We start from the raw sequence: 25,001 nt of genomic DNA, 5'->3' as shown, positions 1-25,001 counted from the left end.
ACCCGCCTCGGCCTCCCAAAGTGCTGGGATTACAGGAGTGAGCCACCGTGCCCAGCCAAATGTTCACTTTAAATAGATTAATTAGATATTATATCAATTTTACCTCAATAAAATATTAAAATGCTTACAAAGAAGAATGAAAATATGACCCATAGCCAGGATTTAAACATTTCCTGAATAGAGACCCAGAAATGATAAAGATGATTGATTTAGCAGACAAAGATATAGAAAGAGTTGCTGCTAATGTGCTCTAAATGTTTAAGAAGCGAGGGGAAAACAGAAAGATGATGTAGAAATACATAGAAGATATAAAAATAGAGATGAAGAATGCAATATCTGAAATAAAATATATATTGGATGGGATTAATAGCAGGTAAGACACACATCAGTGGGCTTGAATAGATAACAATAGTGACTATCCAAAATGAAGCACAGGGTGGAAGGACTAAAGAAAAAAACAGAGCATCAGTGAGCTGTGGGAAATATCGAGTGGTTTAAGACATGTGTAATTAGAATCCTAGGAGAAGGGAGGGGCAACAGAAAATATTATAAGAAATAATGACTTTATTTTATTTCAACAGGTTTTTGGGAAATAGGTGGTGTTTGGTTACATGAATAAGTTCTTTAGTGGTGATTTCTGAGACTTTGGTGCACCCATCAGCCAAGCAGTGTACACTGTACTCAGTGTGTAGTCTTTTCTACCTCATACCACTTCCACCCTTTCCCCAAGTCCCCAAAGTCCACTGTATCATTCTTACACCTTTACATCCTCACAAGCTTAGCTCCCACTTATGAGTGAGAACGTATGATGTTTGGTTTTCCATTCCAGAGTTACTTCAGTTAGAGTAAGTCCCCAGTTCCATCCAGGTTGCTGCGAATGACATTAAGAAATAATGACTTTGAACCCCTGTTCTCTGTTTAGTGGAAACTATAAACCTGTAGATGATGGTAAGAAGTCAACCTAAAGTAGAAGGAATATTAAAAAAAAAAAAAAAAAAAAAAAAAGAAAACCGACCAAGCACATCATAATCAAATAGCTGAAAATTGGTGGTATTGAAATAAAAATTTTGTTGTTGTTGAGACAGGTCTTGCTCTGTCTCCCAGGCTGGAGTGCAGTGGCACAATCATGGCTCACTGCAGCTTTGACCTCCCAGGGTGAAGCAGTCTTCCCACCTCAGCCTCTCAAGTAGCCGGGACTACAGACATGCACCACTATACTCAGCTAATTTTTGTGTATTTTGTTGAGAAGGGGTTTTGGCATGTTGCTCAGGTTGGTCTCCCAACTCCTGGACTCAAGTGATTTGCCTGCCTCGACCTCCCAAAGTGCTGGGATTACAGGCATGAGCCCACCATGGTTGGTTAATTTTTATATTTTTAGTAGAGATGGGGTTTCACCGTGTTGGCCAGGCTGGTCTTGAACTCCTGACCTCAAGTGATCCGCCCACCTTGGCCTCCCAAAGTGTTGGGATTACAGGTGTGAGCCACCACACCTGGCCCATTTTTGACTTTTAAAAAGATAATTGACTAAAACAGAAATACTAACAATGCCTTGAGGGCTTATACATAGAAATTAATTGATGTCAGTAGCATAAAGAATGGGGTAAGGGGTAGGGAAGTACAGAATTTTTAGGTGCTTGTATCATACATGAAGTGGTATGATATTTGAAGGTAGGCTGTGTATGTTTTACAACAATTCCTATATGACAAAATTAAAATAGTAAGCCTATGTAGGATGTAAAATGGATACTAAAAAATAATCAGTCTAAAAGAAGATAGATAAAGATGAAGAAAGGAACACATAACAGGACAAAAAATTAGCAAAACAGTAGATGTAAATCTAGTAATATTGATAATTATAATAAATGTAAATGACTTAAATGCTCAATTTAAAAGGCAAAGATTGTCAGATTCTATAGAAAAGCAAGACTCAAGTACAGATGCTCCTTGACTTATGATGGTGTTAAGTCCTGATAAACCCATTGTAAGTTGAAAATATTGAAAGTAAAAAATGTATTTCATACACATAATTAACTGGGCATGGTGACTCATGCCTGTATCCCAGCACTTTGGGAGGCCAAGGCTGGCAGATCATTTGGACCTAGGAGTTCAAGACCTGCCTGGACAACATGGTGAAAACCCGTTTCTACAAAAAATACAAAAATAAGCTGGATGTGGTGGTGTGCACCTGTAGTCCTAGCTACTCGGGAGGCTGAGGTGGGAGGGTTGTTTGAGCCCAGGAGGTCAAGGCTGCAGTGAGTTATATGTCTTCACTGCATTCTAGTCTGGGTGACAGAGTGGGACCTTATCTCAAAAAATATATATATACATATATATATATGCACACACACACAACCTACTGAACATCATAGCTTAGCCAGGCCTACCTTAAATGTGCTCAGAACACTTAAGTTAGCCTACAGTTGGGTAAAATCATCTAACATACAGCCTATTTTATAATAAAGTGTTAAATATGTCATAATTTATTGAATGTGATACTGAAAGTGAAAAATAGAATGCTTGTATAGGTACTTCAGTATGGTTTCTACTGAGTGCGTATCACTTTGTCACTATGGTAAAGTTGAATCATATGGTGAACCATCGTAAGTCAGGGACGTATATTTACGATGTTTACAAGAAACTCATTTGAAATAGACACAGATAGATTAAATATACAAGGACAGATGGGGACTTTTGCATCTGGTCCATGTGGTGTAACAAGGATCGTGTTTACTGTCCTCTTGAAACAATCCTACCCCTCTTCTCCAAAAAAACCAAAATATGTAGAAACAACGATTAAGACATTCAGGTCAGTGATTCTTGAGAGAGAAGAAACAAACAAGGTGAGTCCTACAATTGCCCCAGGCCTACTGCAGTGAGAGATTTTCCAGCATGTGACATAGAAAGTAGAAACTGAATTGTGGAGCCTGGCAGACTCTGAGTTGAGAAGATGTTGCTGCTCTGGAGCAAACTAGTAAATTATAAAAACAAGACTTGAACAAACTATTTCCAAATTACTCAACTGTATCCCTGGACAAAGTCCAAAAAGATTTATAGGAGTTATATAGCAAGGTAAAATTAACAGGGTATGTCATTCAGTGAAAGATTACCATGTATGCAAAGAAGCATGAAATATGACCCATAATTATGAGAATCATCAATCAAAATTGACACAGAACTGACACAGATGATAGAATTAGCAGAGGGCATTAAAACATTATAACTGTATTCCATATATTCAAAAAGTTAGAGATATAGAAGAGACAAAAAGACCCATATCAAACTTACAACGATGAAAACTACAACTGAGATGAAAAATATACGGTGTGAGATTAATGGTAAATTAGACATTGCAGAAAAAATTACGAATGAACTTGAAGGCAGAACAATAGAAACCATCCAGAATGAAGCATAGAGAAAAAAGAATAAAAAGTCAGTGAGCTGTGGGACACTCAAACAGCCAAACAGATGAATAATTATGGTTCTCAAAGGAAGTAATACACAGAAGAATATATTTTAAGAAATAATGGCCAAAAATGTTTTAGATTTACAGATAAATTAAATGAGTTTCAAGTATAAGAAACATAAAACTACACCAAGGTATAGCAGGTCCTCAAATAATGTTACTTTCAACATCATTTTGTCATGATGTTGATGAGAGAAAAAGAATTGATTCCTGGCTGGGGCCATGACTGGTGTGATGTTTGCATGTTCTTCCCATGTCTGCATGGGTTTTCTTTGGGACTTCAGTTTCCTCCCACATTAGGTAGATGTGAGCATTAGGTTAATTGGCTTCTCTCGATTGCCAAAGATGTGCACATTAGGTTAATTGGCTTCTCTAGATTGTTCCAGTATGAGTGAGTGAGTTGGTGTGTGTGTGTGTGTGTGTGTGTGTGCGCGCGTGCGTGCGCGTGCACTCTAGTATGGAATAGCATCCTCTCTAAGGCTGGTTTCTGCCTTGTCCCCTGAACAGCTAGGATATGCTCTGACCACCTGTGACCCTGAACTAGAAAAATTGGGTAAATAATTATCTTAGTTGTTTTTATTAATCTTTCTTAAGTGTATGTGTAGCTCACATTTATTTCACTGTTTAATATTAGAAGTGTTTTGGTATTTATTTAGAAGTTTGGTGATGTTTTTGTAACTAGAAATACACTGTAGGAACTTAACCCTTGTTTATATCGATTGGACCATGGTAAAATTGGTTCTGTTCTACTTTGTTTCACTTGAAGTTGCAGGTTCCAAGAACCTATTGGTGATGTTAAGTGAGGACTTACTGTACTTTATAATCAAATTGTTGAAAGCAAATGATAAAGAGAAAATCTCAAAAGCAGTCAGAGAAAGAGGTATGGTCATTTTGTGTGTAGAGGAAGAACGATAAAGATGATTATCTTAATAGATTTATCAGAAATGATATAAGCCAAAAAACTGGGGAAAGCATCTTTAAAATACTGAAAGATGAAAAATGCCAATCCATAATTCTATATCTGACAAAAATATGTTTCTAAAGCAAAGATGAGATAAAGATGTTTACAACACAGAAGTTGAAATAATTTATTGCTAACATTTCCCCTCTGGAAGAAAATTTAAAAGCAATCCTTCAGACAGCAGGAAAGTGATACCAGATACAAATATGGAGTTACATGAAAGAAAGAACACTGGAAATGGTAACTACTTGGGTAAATACATCATTTTTTTTTCTTATTAGTTAAATCTCCTTAAAAGATAACTGACTGTTTAAAGCAAAAATATTAACAAGCTGTTATGGGGTTTATAACTTACCTAAAAGTAAAATGCATGATAACAATAGCTAAAAGGCAGGGAGGGAGAAATGGAGGTATACTGTTATAAGATTCTTTTGCTCTGTGTGAGGTGATAGTATCACTGGAAGGTAGACTGTGGTAAGTTAAAAATGTATACTATAAACTCTAGCCCCTAAAATAGCAAAATAGAGAGTTACAATAATAAGCCAATAAAAGAGAGTTACAATAATAAGCTAATAAAAACAAGATAAAATGGAGTCACACAAAATAATTCAACAAAGGTCAAAAAAGAAGAAAAAAGGAACAAACATCAAATATATAATAAATATAAAAAATATAAATAGCAAGATGATAGAATCAAACCTAACCATATGAATAATCAAACTAAATGTAAATCATCTAAACACTCCAAAGACTGAATTTGTCAGATTGGATATAAAAGCAAGATCCAACTATATGCTTGCCTACAAGAAATAGTTTATAAACATAAATAGGTTAAAAGTAAAAGAATGGGAAAAGACATAATATGGTAACCTAGTCAAAAGCAACTTGGAGTGGCTATATTAATATCAAAGTATATTTCAGAGCAAGGAATATTTCCAGGGATAAAGAAGGTCATTTTCATTTATAATGGTAAAGAGGTCAGTTAAGAGGACATAATGATGTTACATGTTTATGCACCTAATAACAAAGCTTCAAAACACATGAAACAAAAACGAATAGAAATGCAAGGAGAAATTGCGAAATCCAGTCATAATTGGAGATTTTAGTAACCCCTGTCAATAATTGATACAAATGGACAGAAAATCATCAGAAATATAGTAGACTTGAATAATTGTTAACCAACCTGACCTGATTGCATTTATAGAACACTCTACCTAAAAAGAGTAGAATACACATTTGTTCACAAGTTTATACAAAACATTTACAATGATAAACCATAGTTTGGGCCATAGAGCACCTTTTTTTTTTTTTTTTTTGGAGGTGGGGTTTTGCTTTGTTCACACTGTAGTGAAGTGGTACCACCGTGGCTCGCTGCAGCCTTGACCTCCTGGACTCAAACAGCCCTCCCATTTCAGCTCCCCAAGTATCTAAGACTATAGATGTGTGCCGCCACACCCAGCTAATATTCTTTTTTTTTTTTTATAGTGTTGGGATCTTACTGTGTTTCCCAGACTGGTCTAGAACTCCTGGGTTCAGGTGATCCTCCTGCCTCTGCCTCCCAAACTCCTAGGATTACATGTGTGAGCCACGGTGCCTGGCCATGAAACAGTCTTAAATGAATTCAGAAGGATTCAAGTGATTAAAACATTTTATCTGATTACAGTGGAATTAGGAATCATTAACAGAAAGATTCTTGGGAAATCTCCAAATATTTGGAAATTAAAAAATACAAGTAATCTGTGATTTAGAAAGAAGGAAAAGTAAATTAGAAAGTATTTTACGGCCGGGCGCGGTGGCTCAAGCCTGTAATCCCAGCACTTTGGGAGGCCGAGACGGGCGGATCATGAGGTCAGGAGATCGAGACCATCCTGGCTAACGGTGAAACCCCGTCTCTACTAAAAAATACAAAAAGCTAGCCAGGCGAGGTGGCGGGCGCCTGTAGTCCCAGCTACTCGGGAGGCTGAGACAGGAGAATGGCATAAACCTGGGAGGCGGAGCTTGCAGTGAGCTGAGATCCGGCCACTGCACTCCATCCAGCCCAGGCGACAGAGCGAGACTCTGTCTCAAAAAAAAAAAAAAAAAAAAAGAAAGTATTTTACACTAAATGACAACAGCAATACAACATTAGAATATATTACTAAAACAGTATTTAGGGAGAAATTTATAGCATCAAATGTATATATTTTGAAAGAAGAATGAACTCAAATAACTCAAATGAATTCAGCTTCCATCTTAAGAGAGTAGAAAAAGAAGAGCAAATTAATCCCAAAGGAAGAAGAAGAAAATGGATAACGTGAATAGCTTTTTTTTTTCTTTCTTTCTGAGACAGGGTCTCACTTTTGCCCAGGCTGGAGAGCAATGGTCCAATGATAGCTCACTGTGGCCTTGACCTCAAGTGATCTTCCTACTTCAGCCTCCTAGCTGGGATATCAGGCACATGCTACCATGCCTGGCTAATTTTTTTATTTTTAATTTTTGTAGAGATAAGGTTTCACCATGTTGCACTGACTGGTCTCCAACTCCTGGGCTCAAGTGATCCTCCTGCCTTGGCCTGAAGTGGTAGGATTACAGACATGAGCTCTCATGCCTGGCCCTGAGTAGCTTTTTATGTGTTAAAGAAATAAAAATTGTAGTAAAAGTCTACTTACAAAGAAAACTCTAGGTCCGGATAGTTTCACTGGTGAATTATACCAGTTAAGGAAAAATAATATCAATTTTATATGCTTTTAAAAATACTGAAGTGGAAGGAATTTTTTACAAGGCTCATGATGCCAGCATTACTGGGATACCAGAATCAGACAAATACATTTTAAGGAAATTACAGACCAGTATGTCTCATAAATATAATTGCAAAAATCTAAACAAAGTTTCAACAGTTTATTAAAATCTAATTCAACAGTTTATTAAATCTAATTCAACAGTTTATTAAAAGGATAATATGTCATGACGATGTGGGGTTTATCCCAGGAATGTGGGGTTGGTTTAATGTTCAAAAAAATCAGTAGTGTAATTCACCATATTAACGGACTAGAAAGCAAAAATCACATGATCTCCATAGATACAGAAAAATCGTTTGATAAAATCCAGTATTCAGTATCTTAAAGACTTTCGCCAAACTAGGAGTGGAAGTGAACTTTCCCAGTCTGCTAATGTGTTTCTGTGAAAAACCTTATTAGCTGACCTTGTACTTACTGGTGAAAAACTGGACACTTTTTGTTTTTTTTGAGACAGGAGTCTCGCTCTGTCGCCCAGGCTGGAGTGGCGCTATCTTGACTCACTGAAAGCCCTGCCTCCTGGGTTCACGCCATTCTTCTGCCTCAGCCTCCCGAGTAACTGGGACTACAGGCAACCGCTACTACGCCCGGCTAATTTTTTTTGTATTTTTTAGTAGAGATGGGGTTTCACTGGGTTAGCCAGGATGGTCTCGATCTCCAGACCTCGTGATCCATCCGTCTTGGCCTTCCAAAGTACTGGGATTACAGGCGTGAGCCACCGCGCTGGGCCAAAACTGGACACTTTTTTTTAAAAAAGAAGACAGGATGTCCACTTTAACCAGTTCCATTTGACGTTGCCATGGAGGTTCTAGCCCATAGCATCATGCAAGAGAAGGAAATACATGGTATTCAGATTGGAAATAAATTAATAAAACTGTCCTTATTCACAGATGACCTGACTGTCTACGTAGAAAATCTGGTGGAATCCTACAAGAACTAATGGATTAGTATAGCAGAGTTGCAGGATAGAAGAGCACTATGCAAAAACCAATTGTGTTTCTGTACCTTAGCAGAGAACAATCGTAAATGAAATAAAAGAGTAGCATTTTCAAAAGCATCAAAAATATGAACTACTTAGGGATAAGTCTAACAAAATATGTTAAAGAAAATGAGAACTACAAAATACTGCTGCAAGAAATTAAAGGATACCTAAATAAGATACAGTTGATTCTCATTATTCATGGATTCCTTACCTGGGAATTGGCTTACTAATTTTTATTTGTAACCCCAAAACCAATACTTGCAGTGCTTTTGTGGTCATTCTCAGACACCTGCAGGGGCAAAACATTTTGAATCACCCAGTGCACACATACCCAGATGGGATTGAACAAGACAGTGCTCTGCTTTCTTATTTTAGTTTCATACTGTAAGCAAATAGCCCTTTCTTGGTTTATTTAGTGCTGTATTTTTTGCATGTTTGTGCTTTTTGTTGGTTATTTTGATGTTTACAAAGGTGGTTATTTTGATGTTTAAAATTATGTTTAAAATGTAATGTTTAAGTGCCATATAGTGTTTCTAAGTACAAGGATGCTCTGATACGCCTTACAGAGAAAATATGTGTATTAGATAAGCTTTATTTAGGCAAGAGTTAAACAGTACTGTTGGACGTGAGTTCAACGTTAATGAATAACAACATATATTAGTAATACATATTAAACGAGAAGTCTTTAAACAGAAACACATAAAACATGACATATGATCAGTTCACAAAAATGTGACCAGAAGCTTGCAAGAACCTAATACTTTAGTTCTCCTGGGAGCAATGGTTCAATAATTGCTAATTCACATAATAGTCATTGACATATTATATCAATAATGAGAAGTGGCTGTATATCCTGTTCCAAAGTTGAGTTGGAAGACTCAACTTTGTTAAAATGTTGATTTTCACCAAATTACTCAGTAGATTTAAGAAACATATTACAATCTTTGCAGGCTTTTTTATAGAAATGCACAAGATGATTCTAAAATTCGTATGGAAATTTAAAGAACTTTAAACAACTGTGAAAAAGAACAGTGAGGGAGCCAACACTACCTAATTTCAAGAATTATAAAGCTGTAGTAAAAATAGTTTGGCATAAAAATAGGTAAATAGGCGGGAGAATCGCTTGAACCCAGGAGGCAGAGGTTGCAGTGAACCAAGATTATGCCACTGCACTCCAGCCTGGGCGACAGAGCGAGACTCCGTCTCAAAAAAAAAAAAAAAAAGTGAAAACAGAATTGGTAGTCCAGAAATAAACTCAGATATATGTAGATAACTGATAATTTTGACAAAGGCATAAAGACAATGTAGTGGGAGAAACGTAGCTTTTTCCACAATGGGAAACAATTGGATATTGATATATGAAAAATGGATTCATACCTTGTACTGTGTATAAAAACTAACTCAAAATGGCTTCTGAACTTAAATGTAAAACCTAAAACTATAATGTTCATGGAAAAAAACAGGAGAAAAAAATTTTTAGACCTCAGGTAATAATTTCTTAGATATGCATTAAAAGTGCAAACTATAAAAATTGATAAATTAGACTTTATTAAAATTAAAATCTGCTCTTTAAAAGACACGGGCAAGAGAATAGAGAAGCCACAGTTTGGGAAAAAAATTTTTATTTTTTTCCTAGTGATTCCCCTTTATTATTTTCCAAGGTGACTGTCCATTTGCTCCAACATTGTTAGCAATTCATCTTTTTCCTACTACTTTATTTTTTTGGAGACAGAGTCATGCTGTGTTCCCCAGGCTGGATTGCAGTGGCACCATCTCGGCTCACTGCAGCCCCTTACCTCTTGGGCTCAAGCGATTCTTGTGCCTCAGCCTCCTGAGTAGGTGGTATCACAGGCACACACTACCATGCCCAGCTAATTTTTGTATTTTTAATAAGAGACGGGGTTTCACCATGTTGCCCAGACTGATTTTGAACTCCTGCCCTGAAATGATCCATCTGTGTCCGCCTCCCAAAGTGCTGGGATTACAGGCGTGAGCCACCGCGCCTGGCCTGGAAGAAAATCTTTACCAAGCATATGTCTAATCAATAACTTGTATGTAGGATGTATAAAGAACTCTTCAAATTCAGCAATAAGAAAAAAAAGAAGTAAATATTTAGACACTTCACCACAGGAGATACAGATGGCATATAAGCAAATGAAAAAAAGTTAATTAACAGTATTCATTGGGGAGATGCAAATTAAAATCATGAGATATCCTTATACACATATTTAGAATGACTGAAGTTAAGAAGACTGACCAAACTAAATACTGTTAAGGACACACTATGTTTTTGTCCTGTTGAAATCTCTAGATCGCTTCATTCGAAAAGTCAGAGATGGAGGCACAACACGGCCTACTTTGAATCAGATCCTTGAGCATTATTTTTCTGTTTTTCAGGACAATGGTGGTACTGTCAAGACTAGAAAGAACTTACTCTGGCCGGGCGTGGTGGCTCACGCCTGTAATTCCAGCACTTTGGGAGGCCGAGGCGGGTGGGTCACCTCAGGTCGGGAGTTTGAGACCTGCCTGACCAACATGGAGAAACCCCGTCTCTACTAAAAATACAAAATATTAGCCGGGCGTGGTGGCGGGCGCCTGTAGTCCCAGCTACTTGGGAGGCTGAGGCAGGAGAATGGCTTGAACCCAGGAGGCAGAGCTTGCAGTGAGCCGAGATTGTGCTACTGCACTCCACCCTGGGCAACTGAGCAAGACTCCGTCTCAAAAAAAAAAAAAAGGCCGGGCGTGGTGGCGCATGCCTGTAATCCTAGCTACTTGGGAGGCTGAGGCAGGAGAATCGCTTGAGCTTGGGAGGCGGAGCTTGCTGCGAGCCGAGATCGCTCCGCACCACTGCACTTTAGCCTCGGCGACAGAGCGAGACTCTGTCTCAAAAAAAAATAAAAATAAAAAAAAAAAGATAAATATACGATCAGACAGTAAGCTGCTGTAACTTTCGTCATTCACGTTTGCAGAGTTTTCCCATGTCGGTTCATAAGCACTGTACCTCTTTCTCTTTTCAAAGCTGCATAATTCGTGTAGTTTATTTAATCAATTTTTGGTAAATATTAATATTTATCTTATTTATAGTTTTTGCTGTTGTAGTCTTGTTTTCCAGATTATCATTGCAAACATCTTCCTGTAGTATGAATCCTCAGATTAATAATTGCTGTTTTAAAGATAGGTACAATTGAAACTTTAATCAGTGTTGCGTATCAGAAATTTTGTACTAATTTGTATTTGCACCAACAGAATTCGCACACATTTTCCCCACATACTTGTTAATACTTAAATGATTATTTAAAAAAAAAACTTTTATCCGTCTTAATAGGGGAAAATTATATATCATTGGAATTTGAATTTTTCTTTCTTTTTTTTTTTTTTTTAGACAGTCTCACTCTGTTGCCCAGGCTGGAGTGTAGTGTTGCCATCTTGGTTCACTGCAACTTCCACCTCCTAGGTTCAAGCAATTCTGGTGCCTCAGCCTCCCAAGTAGCTGGGACTATAGGCATGCGCCACCATGCCTGGCTGATTTTTTTATTTTTCATAGAGACAGGGTTTCACCATGTTGGCCAGGCTTTTTAACATTCTTTTGAACAGGTATGTTTACTCAAGAAATTATGTGAATTAATTGTGTGTACCTTTGTCCTTTTTTCCTATTGGCTTTTAAAAAAATTATTTATATTATCTTTTTATTTTATGAATGTTAACAGTTGGTCTTCATGTTTTTTTTTTTTTTTTCTTTTGAGACGGAGTCTGGCTGTGTTGCTCAGGGTGGAGTGCAGTGGTGCGATCTTGGCTCACTGCAGCCACCAGCTACCTCACAGGTTCAAGTGATTCTCCCGCCTCAGCCTCCCGAGTAGCTGGGATTACAGGTACCCGCCATCATGCCTGGCTAATTTGTGTATTTTTGTAGAGACAGGGTTTCACCATGTTGGCCAGGCTGGTCTGGAACTCCTGGCCTCAGGTGATCTGCCCGCCTTGACCTCCCAAAGTGCTGGGATTCCAAACATGAGCCACCACGCCCAGCCTTTGTTCACATATTGCGAGTATTTCTTCCCCAGCGCATAGATTCTTTTTTAGTGTCATAGGTGGTATGGTTTTTTTTATAGAGGTTTTATATTTTTATGTTTTTAACTCTCAGTTTTTGCCTTTATGGCTTCTAGGTTCCTTTTCATATCTAGGAAGGCCTTCTGTGTTACAGGAGTATGACAGATATTTAGCCAAGTTTCCTTTAGTTTTTGTGATATTTTTGTATTTTGCATTTTAATATTTCTGAAATTTATCTTTGTTTATGTGAGAGAGGAACTTAAATTTTTTCCTAATGGACAGACTGTGAAAAATGGAGCAGTTTGATGCCTGGGTAGTTAATCGATAATTTTGCTTGGACAAGCCTTATGTTAGGGTCTAATTTGAAAACAGAAGGTTTGTTTTAGTTAATAGCTGTGGACGTGTCTGTCACATTGCTCCTAGAAGGCAAGAGCCCATGAAAGTGTACTTTGCTCTTTTGACTTTTTTCTTTCTTATTTTACTTGGGAATTAGGATGAGTTCACTCCAATAGCAGAGAATAGACAAAGGGGAACCAGTAAAGAGACATAGAAACTGTGTTTAAGGCTGGGTGCGGTGGCTTATGCCTGTAGTCCCAGCACTTTGGGAGGCTGAGGTGGGTGGATCACCTGAGATCAGGAGTTCGAGATCAGCCTGACCAACACGGAGAAACCCCGTCTCTACTAAAAATACAGAATTAGCCGGGCATGGTGGCACATGCCTGTAATTCCAGCCTGCTTGGAAGGCTGAGGCAGGAGAATCACTTGAACCCAGGAGGCGGAGGTTGCGGTGAGCCAAGATCGCGCCATTGCACTCCAGCCTGGGCAACAAGAGCGAAACTGTCTCAAAGAAAGAACGAAAGAAAGAAAGAAAGAAAAAAAAATAAACTGTGTTCAAGTCATTTCTGGGACCAAGGATGGAAAGGATTCCTCGGAATGATTTGCCTTGCGAAGTGAGGTAGTCTGTGACCTTCCTAGCAAGAGTTCTGGCTGGAATATAGCTACTATTAGAAATGTTTGCTACTTTAAGTTCTGGTTTAGGAAACTTTTGGTGTTCTAGTGAATTCCAGTTACAGAGTTTTATTCTGCTGTTTTTCCTCATGCGTTCTGTATTCTGTCAGTGGTCTGCTTGCATTTGCCAGAAAGTTATGTGTTTTATGTGCTTTCTCCTGCGTCTATACTTCTTGAAAAACTTGGAATGTCTTTCATCTTCTCTTCTTACCTAGGTGAACTTTTGCTTTCCTTATCTAATCACCACCTCTTAAAATTTGCCTTTGCATACCGCCCTTGTCTAAGGAGTTTCTGTAACAGCTTTATTATAGTACTTATCATATTGTGATTTATTGTGTTTGTCTATTGTCTGTGTCTGTGTCTGTGTCTTCTACAGACTGTGAACTCCTTTGGGTACAGATCGTTTTGCCTGTTCATTGAAAACTAAGGTACATTATTTTGTAGCTTGTTCAATGACTTGAACACAGTTTCTGTGTTTATTCACTGGTTCCTGCACATACAAATGAACAGGCAAAATGAAGATTCACATTCCAGAGAGTCAAGGACATTTTGTGAAAACATAAAAATAGAGTGAATCTAAAAATAGAATGTATTTATGTTTTTGTTGGATATGCAAATACTGTTGTTATAAATATGTATTTTACCAGTGTTTCTTATCAAAGTTGTAAGTTACATCTAATCAAGTTTCATATCAGTGAAGGTAGAATATTTCCTAGCACATATTAACCTTTAATATAATTTATATCATATTTGAGAATTTTTCAGTGGAAACAAGCTTATGGGTTTATAAGTCAGTGGAAAAAATAATAACAAATACATGCTTTTCACAGACTACTACATAAATATATTTGTTTTTTGTTTTGTTTTGTTTTGAGAGAGGATCTCACTCTGTCACCCAGGCTGGATTGCAGTCTGGAACTCCTGGGCTCAAGCAATCCTTCTATCTCAGCCGTCTGAGTATCAAGGATTATAGGCATGTGCCATGACATATGGCTTATATTTTTATTTTTTTGTAGAGATGAGGTCTCACTGTGTTGTCCAGGCTGTTCTCAAATCCCTGGTCTTAAGTGATTCTCCTGCCTCTGCCTCCCAAAGTAGCTGGGATTACAGATGTGAGCTACTACGCCCAGCCAAGAAGTTTATTTGTATGAATAAAATCAATTTATCCTAACAGAATATTTTAACTAAGAATATTTTTACTTAGTTTTACAAACTCTTTTTTCGTGACTTTCTATGTCACTGTTTTAATATTTGATGATAGTGTAATTGTTGTAACAAATGTTTAAATCAGAATAATAATGAATTTTTAATCATTGTTAGCAGTGTTTGGTATAATCTCATTCAATCCATACAATTATCCAGTGAGATAAGAACAACTATTATCTCTATTTTACTCTTTGGAAAAGTGAGATTTAAGTACTTTCTCAAGGTCACACAGATATTAGTAAGTGACAGAGATATCCAAAACAGGCTCTTAACCATCATGTGGCCGATGCTCTTTCAAAGTGGCAGAGTCTGAGATTGTGAATCCATTTTTTAAATTTTATTTACTTCTAAGTAGGTCTCTACTATTCCAGCCACCAAATTGACTTGAAGCCTATTTCAAAATATCTTCAGTGATAACATCTATAGGTCTTTGAAAATATATGCCTATGTAACGTTATATGCATTTCTAACTTTTTTGCACTGTTGACTTCTCTAAAAAAGATTTATATAGTTTGTTTATGTGTCTCAGATTTTATAGACCAGTTTGTTTTTATAGATGCTCTATCCAAATTTTTGTGTAATTTAAAAGTTATTGCTGTATTACTGAGCTCTCTGTCAAGTAGGAATGCTGTTAAGATTTCTCTTTAAGTAAAGGAACAACTATTTGTTTTAATCCGTTTTAAAAATAAAACATTACAACTATGACTAATTATTTCCTAATTTATCGACTTTAAACATTTTGATTTTAATTATGAAGCTTCATCAAAGTGGGATCTTGGACACTTCTCACACCAAAACTTCAGTCACCCATTAAAATGTGTTATTGGATTCATGTTAACTTTTATGAAGCAGGAAGTCAGAATTAATGGAATATAAGTTTTATACCTTGTTATTTGTTAACATTTTCCTTTAAAGGATTTAGATTAGGTTTTCATATCAAACAGGGTTTCATTATAAATGAACCATTTAAATCACTTTTTAATATGTTTAGAACCTATGCTATTAGCAATTTTCATAGTATAAAATTTTCACGGTATGTTCGTATGCTTCTAATATTTTTTGCATTGTAGCAGATGAATATTCAGCATTACTGAATTTTGAAAATTACACAGTGGTAGTATAAATACTATTTGTGTTATGCAAAATTGGCTGATTTTTATCAGACTTTAATATTTTCTCATTTTTAACCAATTATTCTGCTTTTGCTCTTTGATATTAAATTGGCTGTGCTGTCTGTTGCACTTGAATTCATGCGATGGTGTGCAAAATCCAAAACTGATTATAGTCTCAGGTTACCTTTTCTTTTCTTATATCGACTGACTTTCCAAATTGAACAGGATGTTTTATAAAATTTGTGTGATACGCAATGGAATAGGTAAAATGCAGATTTTCTCAAAACTGTCTTGACTTTTTTTTTGTGCTTTTCCCAAAGGTAATAATTACTAGGTTTTTTTTTTTTTTTTTAGTTTGGAAACCACTTAAAATGGCTTAGTTGTATAATCTACTGTCAACTGCCTTGGCCCTACAATTGGTTGCTTAGATCCTCTTTCTTTTTACTTATGTCTTACCGGGTGCTTATGTAGTTTTCATATAAAATAGTTTCTTAATCATAATGATCACAATCAAGCCATTTTACAAATTATTGGGCCTGTTAAGAGTATTAGAAATGTAAAAGAATATTATTTTTAATATTAAACTTTGGCCTGGGAAGTTTGTAGATGAAGTTCCTAAAGCCAGCCATTTTCATTCATTTTAAGTGTTCTCATTGTGAGTACAATTGAACTGTATTTATTGTGACTATAGTTTAAATGAGCAGGAAGTAATCCACTTGCATGTTTTATGCTTAGATTTTAAAATATTTTTTGGCTTTTTTTTATGGGAAGTGAAAGAAAAAAGTAAGTGTGTCTATAAATGAGAGAAAGGAAAAATATAGGATAAAATAATGTGGTATTAGAAAAATATTCTAAAGCTATAATAGTACCTTGTATTTGCGATATAGTTTAGAAAACCACATCATACATTTACAACTCTTAATCTCACAACAACTTTGGGACATAAGCGGGTTAGATTTATTTCCCTTATTTTATGGAAAGAAGGCTTAGTGAGTTTAAGTAAAATCATTGAGACCTTTTCGGTTAGAGAGGACTTCCTAAACAAGATATAAAAAGCACAGACCATAAAAGGAAAAGTTGAAAACTATAATACAAAAAAAAAAAAAAAAAAAAAAAAAAGGATAGAAGCCTGTAGTTCCAGCTACTTGGGAGGCTGATTAGGGAGAATAGCTTGAGCCCGGGGTTTTAGTCCAGCCTGGGCAACACAGTGAGACTCTGTCTCCGAACAAAAAAACCCCAAACAAACAAAAAATAGTAGTGGAGAAAAATATCCAAAGAACAATAATGGGATACTGTTTGTCAAATGTCAAATTATCAGAAATTAAAATACTTGATTATATTCCATGTTTTTGAGCTTGAGGAGAAATGGTAGGGGAAGGTAATTTGGTACAGTCATTTTGAGAGCTATTTGACAGCGTACTCTCTTTAAGAGTGAAGAACTGGAAACAACCCAGTGTCTCAGTAGAGGAGTGGATAAGAAAACTGGTGCAATATTGTAATAGAAATTCTATGGTAATTAAAATTAATGTGCTAGATCTATATAAGTAAAAGTCTTGAGAACACAATGAAGAGTGAAGAAAGTAAACTGTGAGAATGTTTATTGTAATACTATAATACCATTTATGTGAGTATAGAACCACATACATCAATAATCTATAAAAGATATAAGGAACTTAACAGGAATGGAATATCATCTTTTTTGTAATAAGAGTTAAACATGGAACATGGTTAATAAGCACTGGGTGTTAGCTACATGGGCACTTGTTAAATTATTCTTTTTACAACTTTGAAAATTTATTTTAAAAAACAGAAAGGGAAGTTAATTTACTTAGAGTTACAGAAAAATTGTAGTTGGAAGAGCTAGTACTTAAACTTAGGACCTGATTCCCAAGTCTAGAGCTTTTTCTAACATGCTACCTCATAATGAGAAGGAAAAAAATTGAGATGAAAGGATCAAGAAGGTAGACAAAATTTAGTTTCATAGTAATAAGAACCAGGAAACATGTGTTTCTAGTAAATTTTTTGAGGGGAAAGTTTATAAGATAAATAAAAAATTATAAATTTACTTTAAAATCTTTAAGCATGCTGTTTTATACGTAGAACAACTTAGGTATTTAGGAAAAATTTTACCTTAATTTATCGTTTAAAATGTGATACCTATTTTTGTTGCATGTAATGGAAGACATTAGGTAATCTGAATTTTTACAATACAACATTCATGAAAATAATTTAAATATACAGTCTGCCTTCAATCTAACAAAGTCAAAACTAGTTTTTCTTCCATTTTGTAAAGTCATTCTTCACAAAAACTTTATAGCCTTTTTATTTACAGCTTCTCTCCAAGATAAAATGGCAAACCCAAAAGAGAAAACTGCAATGTGTCTGGTAAATGAGTTAGCCCGTTTCAATAGAGTCCAACCCCAGTATAAACTTCTGAATGAAAGAGGGCCTGCTCATTCAAAGGTAAGGTTATGAAGAGAGGTGGTGAGACATACTTATCAAACTAACAGATTTATCATCTCAGATTTTAATTGTGCTTTATTTTGGGGAGTGGGGGTTTGGCGGATGGCTTGAAGGCTTTTAGTTCTACATTAATAATATTTCAAAGTATGTAACTAAACTATTTTGTAGTTCACTATGGTTTACAAAGCTCTTTTAGATGTGGTACTTCATATAAATCTTAATAAAACCACATGAGATATGGATTTTTGATTTCTATTTTGTAAATTAAACTCAGGCACAGGAAAGTTAAGTGACTTGCTTAATAGTTCACAAGTGCCAGTGCCAGTACTTGAATGTATTTTCTTTGGCTCTCAAGTATGGTGTGCTTTCCATTAAATCACAGCTGCTAAAGTAGAAATGGAGACAGTAAATATACCAACAGTTACCTAGTGAGATATCTTTTCCAATGTGATATTTAGTTCTAACGTTAATCATTTATAAAAGTGGTATATACCACTGTTGTTATTATCTCTGCATTCACTTATATTGTTTTGTTAAATGGAAAGCAGTTTTTATTTATAGCTGTATACATTTATGTTTGCAAATATACATGTTACAAATCTACAACTAATTTATTTATGTTTGAGCTCTTCAGTTGCTTAAAATATCTTAGTTGTGCATAATTTCCTGTAGCACATTTAAATCTTGGCTATTGGAGATTATCATAATGATCATAAAATTTGTGTATAATGTGGCAGCATTTGTTCTCTAGGGGTTGATAAATTTCTTAAAGCAACTGGCTATTGGGTTATTTGCATCCTAGCATCTCCTACAAACTAAGGAAAATAAGAGGAAACTACAGTTTATCAATTTTGTTTTCTATTAGTGGTTTTTATGAAGGATTTAGGGGCAACAATTTAATTTGTTCATGTCTTTTATTCTTGCTTTAGCAGAAAAGATAGTTGTAGCCTTCGTCTACCTTTCCAGGTATATGTCCTAACTCTCTTTCTGGCTCATTCTGCCCTTAATCATGTTGAACTGTTTGCATTTCTCAGAATGCTTCATGTTCTTTTCACATCTCTCTGCCTTTGCCTAAGTTGTATTGTCTTTCTGCCTTGAAGGTCCTTTTGCCCTTATTAATTGTTGAGCTCTCAGCTCCATGTTACATCTTCCACACGTTTGTGAAACCTCTGATCCCTCTACTGGGCCTCCAGCAGGACCTGTAGTTCTCTGTAGTAGCTGTTACTGTGTTGTAGTACAGTAATATATGTTGGTTATTAGTTTTGTGCTAGACTGAGCTTATTTATGGGTGTGTATTTTACTCTTCTACATTTCTTGGTCCCTGTAGTATATACTCTTTGCTCCTCATTGCCAGTTCCAGGTGTTCTTCCTTGAGACAGTCTCCCAGTTTTGAGTTTCGTATTAGCAGACATGCCTCATGATGCCTACATTGCCTCATGATAGTCACATCTGGGTGATTACATCACATTTCTTATGGCTCACTTTCATTCTCTTCAGCATTTCCCATTTTAATTTTTGGTGATTTCAACACCTAAACAGATGATTGTTCCAATATGTTGACCTTTCAGTTCCTTTAACGTCTCCAGTGATCTTGTTCTCTACTCTCCTTCAGCCACTCATGCCTATAATCACATTCTTGACTTTATCATTACCAATAACTGCATAATGTTAATTTCAGTCTTTCATCTTTCTGTAACACTTGCCTCCTAACTTTCTAGTTCATTCCCTGTGGTAATTTGACTTCCACAGTCCTTTCATACTGCAGATCCATTGATTCTGCCACCTTTTTACTTTTCCTCACTTTCCCCAATCCTCACATAGCTCTTTAACCTGCTTAAATGTTATGTGCCTTTTATGTAGGTACCCTCAGCTGACTTGCCCAGCTCCTCCATTGTGTCCTGGATCCCAACCCATTTCACCTCTTCAAGGCCATTTCTCCAGTTTTGCTTCTTCTGCCTTCTTCTCCCAAGAGTGAAGAGCTAGACTACTCTTAACAGTTAGTGACACCATCCCTATCCTCTATATGTGGTAAAGGAAGGCCAGGCTACCTGGGAAGTTTCTGGAGGACTCTTAGGAGGATTTGGATTTCCTTAAGATTCTTTAGGAATCCATTGTAATTTTTGGAAGGGTTTATGAATTGGCCTTGTATCTATCTCCTTGTCTCACTGCTGGGGTTTTAAAGGCTAAACAGGTTTGTTGTGATGAAAGTAGACAACAGTGGGTCTCTTCTTATTTCTCGATAGTCCCAGGATTCCCTTGATTTTAAGGAGATTTGGAGATCCCTTTTGCCAACCTATGCCTGTTGCTGCAGGCGCTTTGGTGATAGACCACCCCCCTTAGCCTGTAGCTTGCTTATTTTGTAAAAGAGTACTAGAATAATTGGCATGTTCTTGAGTGAAACATGATATTTATGAGTTTACATAATAATATAGTTAATATTAATCCTAATTGGCTAAGTCTGGATCCTTTTTGTGAAAAGCAAAATCATTTTCATTCATGCATGTCTATCAGTGGCCTTTAGATGAGACATAAAATGTATTTTAATGAAGTTAATGATGATCTCTGGTAAGAAAAATTTAAACCTAGTTTTAACTTATTAATTTTCTTGGGGCTGGCGTGGTGACTCATGCCTGTAATCCCAGAAATTTGGGAGGGCGAGGCGGGAGGATCACTTGAGGTCGGGAGTTTGAGAACAGCATGGCCAACATGGCAAAACACCGTCTTTACTAAAAATACAAAAATTAGCCAGGGTGTGGTGGCACGTGCCTATAATCCACCTACTTGGGAGGCTGAGGCAGGAGAATCGCTTGAACCTGGCAAGTGGAGGTTGCAGTGAGCCAAGATCATATCACTGCACTACAGTTTGGGCTACAGAGTGAGACTCGGTCTCAAAAAAAATTTTTTTTTTTTTGTCGGTACATTAATTATATGGCAGTTCACACACACACTACACATGTGCTGACATATTGATAAGTGGTTCTCATCTTTGGCTGTTAATTGGAATCATTTTGGGAGCTTTAAAAAATACTTATGCCTGAGTCTCATCCCCTTAATTTAATCAGTCTTGGGTGAAGCCCACACATCAGGAATTTTTTAAAGCTCTGAAGTGACTCAAAAGTACAGCCAGAGTTGGGAAACGCAGGACAGAGGTTAATGTCTTCAGTGTGGTATGGAATTATCTTCTCATATATTATGCTGACAGGTAGTGACCTATCTTACGTTTATATGCTTTCCTCTTTCCCCCATTAAGTATCACAGATTCTGAACAACTTTTAATATGTGACTATTAAAAAAATAATTTTGATCTTTGCCTTGCCTTCTTTTATTTTTCTGCTCAGTTTTTAATTGAACTCTGAAACAAGTTAGTATACCTTATAATAATGGGAGTTATTGTAATATTGCTTTGTTTCCTAGGTACCTGTATACAGTTATTTTTTCTACAGATTATTGTTTTGGTTTGCTCAAATCTCAAAAGAAGGCTGTTTTAATTAGAATATGAGGAAGAGAGCCATGAATAACATAAAATGGTATTTTCTTCTTTTCCATTATTTTCCTATTCTGATAATTTGTTGGTAGGCATGGCTAAGTTTCAAGTAAATTGCACTAGTGCTGATACTTTGAGATGGTTTACTTTGGAAAGGGTATCACTGAGGGAGGCAGTGTCATTCACTGGCCCTTAAACCAAATAGTCTTAAAAAAAAAAATCTTTGTTAGAGTTGCCCAGCTTGATCTTTGCCCTTCATTGCCCAGCTTGTGTGACCTTGAACAACTAAAGTCTCAGTTTTCTTATCTGTAAATGGAGTAATATAATACCTCATAAAGTGGTATAATGGAGTGACGATTTGTAAGTTCTTCAGCATTGTGTTGACGATGGAGGTACTCAAATAATTATATTATTGCTTATTAGTCATATATAGGACTAAAACAACCACTTAGTAGAAGGTCTGTTGAGTATTTACTATGTGACAGGCACTGTTCCTGCACTGAAAATAAATAAGGTGCATATCATGCTGTTAGGAGCTTTGTCTCATAACATTCATTATGAAACCCACCAACATCTTAAGATCTTACTTTTGCCTGTAATCCCAGCACTTTGGGAGGCCAAGGTGGGCAGATTATGAGGTCAGGAGATCAAGATGATCCTGGTCAAAATGGTGAAGCCCTGTCTCTACTAAAACTATAAAAATTAGCTGGCCATGGTGGCGTGCACCTTTAGTCCCAGCTACTCGGGAGACCGAGGCAGGAGAATTGCTTGAATGTGGGAGGCGGAGGTTGCCGTGAGCCGAGATCGCACCACTGCACTCCAGCCTGGAGACAGAGGGATACTCTGTTTCAAAAAAACCAAAAAAACAAAAAAACAAAAAACAAAAACAAAAAAACTTAATTTTAGTTTATTATGAAAAATTTGAAATAGACACCAATGTTAAACTTCAACATTATCAATATTTTGCCAAGATAAATTTATTTACCACCCCCTACCCACTTTTTTCAACTGAAGTTCTTAAAAGAATTATGTCTGTTCACTCATAAGTGCTTTGGTATGCATCTGTAACTGATAAGGACCTTTAAAAAAATTGCCCACTGCACCGTCATTATGAGTAGATTAATAAGCCCAAATATTATGTAATACATGGTCTGTATCCATCTTTATTAGACTTAAAAATGTCTTTTTACATTTGCTTTATTCAAATAGGGTCCAAACAAGGATTGTGTATTACATTTGGTAGCTATATCTCTTTGGTCTCTTTTATTTATTAATACTAACACTCCCTTTATCCCCATCCCCTCTTTTCCTATGACATTGATTTGTTGCAGAAATAGAGTAATTTGTCCTATAAAATGTTCAACATCGTGAATTTGGCTGATTGTATGTAGGGATTGTTATATGAGGGGATTTCATCAATTGGATGAGTATCGAGCTAGAACAGAGATTTTGAGCTGTAGGATATGCCTCTTGAATACATAATTTTCAGACACGATGAAATCATCATTTTCTTTCTATGTACATTTGCAATGGGCGTATAGAGAGTAAGGATAGTGGAAGGGAAATGTAGTAAAGAGTCATGAGAGAGAATATACTAAAAAGATGGGAGAACATTTTTTGAAGCAATGCAAACTGATTTCTTTCATAATTTAACCCATGCCAAAAGTATTGTTTCTGCTTTATATCTATGTGGAAAAAAAAGAACAAACATTTCCAGTGTCCCACATAATTTTTTCGTTCCTTGTTGTAATCATCTCTCTTTGTACCTGGGACCCCACACAGCTACTAATCTGCTTTCTGTGACTGTAGATTAGTTTGCAGTTTCTAAAACTATATAAATGTAATCATATAGTGGTATGTACTCCTACCAGACTGTTTTCACTTAGCGTAGTTATTTCGAGTTTGCTCATGCTTTTTGTGTGTCAGTATTTCTTCCTTTTTATTATTGAGTAGTCCATTATGTGGATATAGCACACTTCGTTTTTTGGATATTCATCTGTTGATGCATATTTTGATTGTTTTTAGCTTTTTGCTATTATAATAAAGCTAATTTGAACATCTGTATAGAAGTCTTCACGTAGACATTGTGTTAGTCCATTCTTGTGTTGCTATAAATACCTGAGACTGGCTAATTTATAGGAAAAGAGGTTTAGTTAGCTCATGGTTCTGCAGGCTCTACAGGAAGCATAGCAGCATCTGCTTTTGTGGGGGGGCCTCAGGATACTTCCAATCATGGTGGAAATAAAAGGCATGTCATATGGTAAAAGCAGGAGCAATGTGGGGATTGGGTGGGGCGGAGGTCCCACACACTTTTATATGACCAGATCTCATGAGAACTCACTATTGTGAGGACAGTAGCAAAGGATGGCGCTAAACCATTCATGAGAAATCCACCCCCATGATCCAGTCCCCACACCCCACCTCCAACACTGGGGATTACAATCCAACATGAAATTTGGTGGGGACACAGACCCAAACCATATCAGACATATATTACCTTTTCTCTTTCTCTATTTTATTTTCTCTGTTTCTTTGGTAATAAGAGTGCCAGGAACATGTTGCAGATGCATGTTTAACTTTTTAAGACATTGCCAGATTTTTTTTTGCAAAAGTAGTTGTACCATTTTACATTCTCCTCAGCGGTGTATGAGCGTTCTAGTTTTTCTGCCCCCTTGCCTACAGGTTATATAGTCAGCCTTTCTAATTTTAGCCATTCTAATAGGTATGTGATGGTATCTCATTGTGGTTTCAGTTTGCACTTCCCTAGTGACTGATAATGTTGGCCATCTTTTTGTGTGTTTGTCATCAGTGTATACTTTTAGTGAAGTGTCTGTGCAGATCTTTGCCCATTATTTTTTATTGGGTTGTTTGTTTTATTGTTCAGTTTTGAGAGTTCTTTATTCTGTTTGGTGCATATGTTTATAGTTGTTTTATCTTCTTGATGAATTGACCCTTTTATCAATAATAATGTTCTTTGTCTCTTTTTTAATTAAAAAATTATTTTTAATTTTTGTGGGTACATAGTAGGTATATATATTTATGAGGTGTATATATTTATGTGGTACATGAGATATTTTGGTATCTCATGTATACAATGTATTTGGTACGTTGCATGTACCAAAATTTCTATGTGAAAAAAAAGAGCAAACATTTCCATTGTCTCACAAAATTTTCTCATTCTTTGTTGTAATCATCTCTCTTTGTACCTGAGACCCCAGGCAGCTACTAATCTTTTTTTCACATACATATTTCAGATAGATTAGACATGCAGTACATAACAATCACATAATGGAAATTGGGTATCCAAAGCCTCAAGCATTTATCCTTTGTGTTACAAACAATCTAATTACACTCTTTTAGTTATTTTAAAGTGTAAAATTAAATTATTATTGACTATAGTCCCCCTGTGTGCTGCTGTCAAATACTAGGTCTTATCCATTCTTTCTATTTTTTTTTTGTACCCATTAACCATCATCCCATCCCTTCATCCTCCTTGCTACTTTT

At 36.2% G+C, this 25,001-nt stretch overlaps 1 protein-coding gene across 50 annotated transcripts in view; it reads left to right on the top strand.

The window, feature by feature from the left end:
- Positions 1 to 25,001, top strand: part of STAU2 (staufen double-stranded RNA binding protein 2) — a 332,499-nt gene that overhangs the window by 20,209 nt on the left and 287,289 nt on the right. For 21 of the 50 annotated variants that reach the window (XM_073999004.1, XM_073998992.1, XM_073999001.1 and 18 more), the window contains one exon: positions 17,883 to 18,013. The exons of 18 other annotated variants lie outside the window; for them this stretch is intronic. In XM_073999004.1, coding sequence (XP_073855105.1) covers positions 17,900 to 18,013 — 114 coding nt within the window. In that variant the 5' untranslated portion in view covers positions 17,883 to 17,899. Of the gene's footprint in view, positions 1 to 17,867; positions 18,014 to 21,427; positions 21,541 to 25,001 lie in introns of all 50 variants that reach the window. 11 more of the 50 variants (XM_073999006.1, XM_073999002.1, XM_073998989.1 and 8 more) reach the window with 2 other exon arrangements.

This window comes from Macaca fascicularis, chromosome 8, assembly GCF_037993035.2.
Source record: "Macaca fascicularis isolate 582-1 chromosome 8, T2T-MFA8v1.1".
In the NCBI taxonomy this organism is placed as follows: Eukaryota; Metazoa; Chordata; class Mammalia; order Primates; family Cercopithecidae; genus Macaca; species Macaca fascicularis.
Note: the sequence above shows the minus strand (reverse complement) of the source record. Positions and strands in the feature narration are given on the sequence as shown.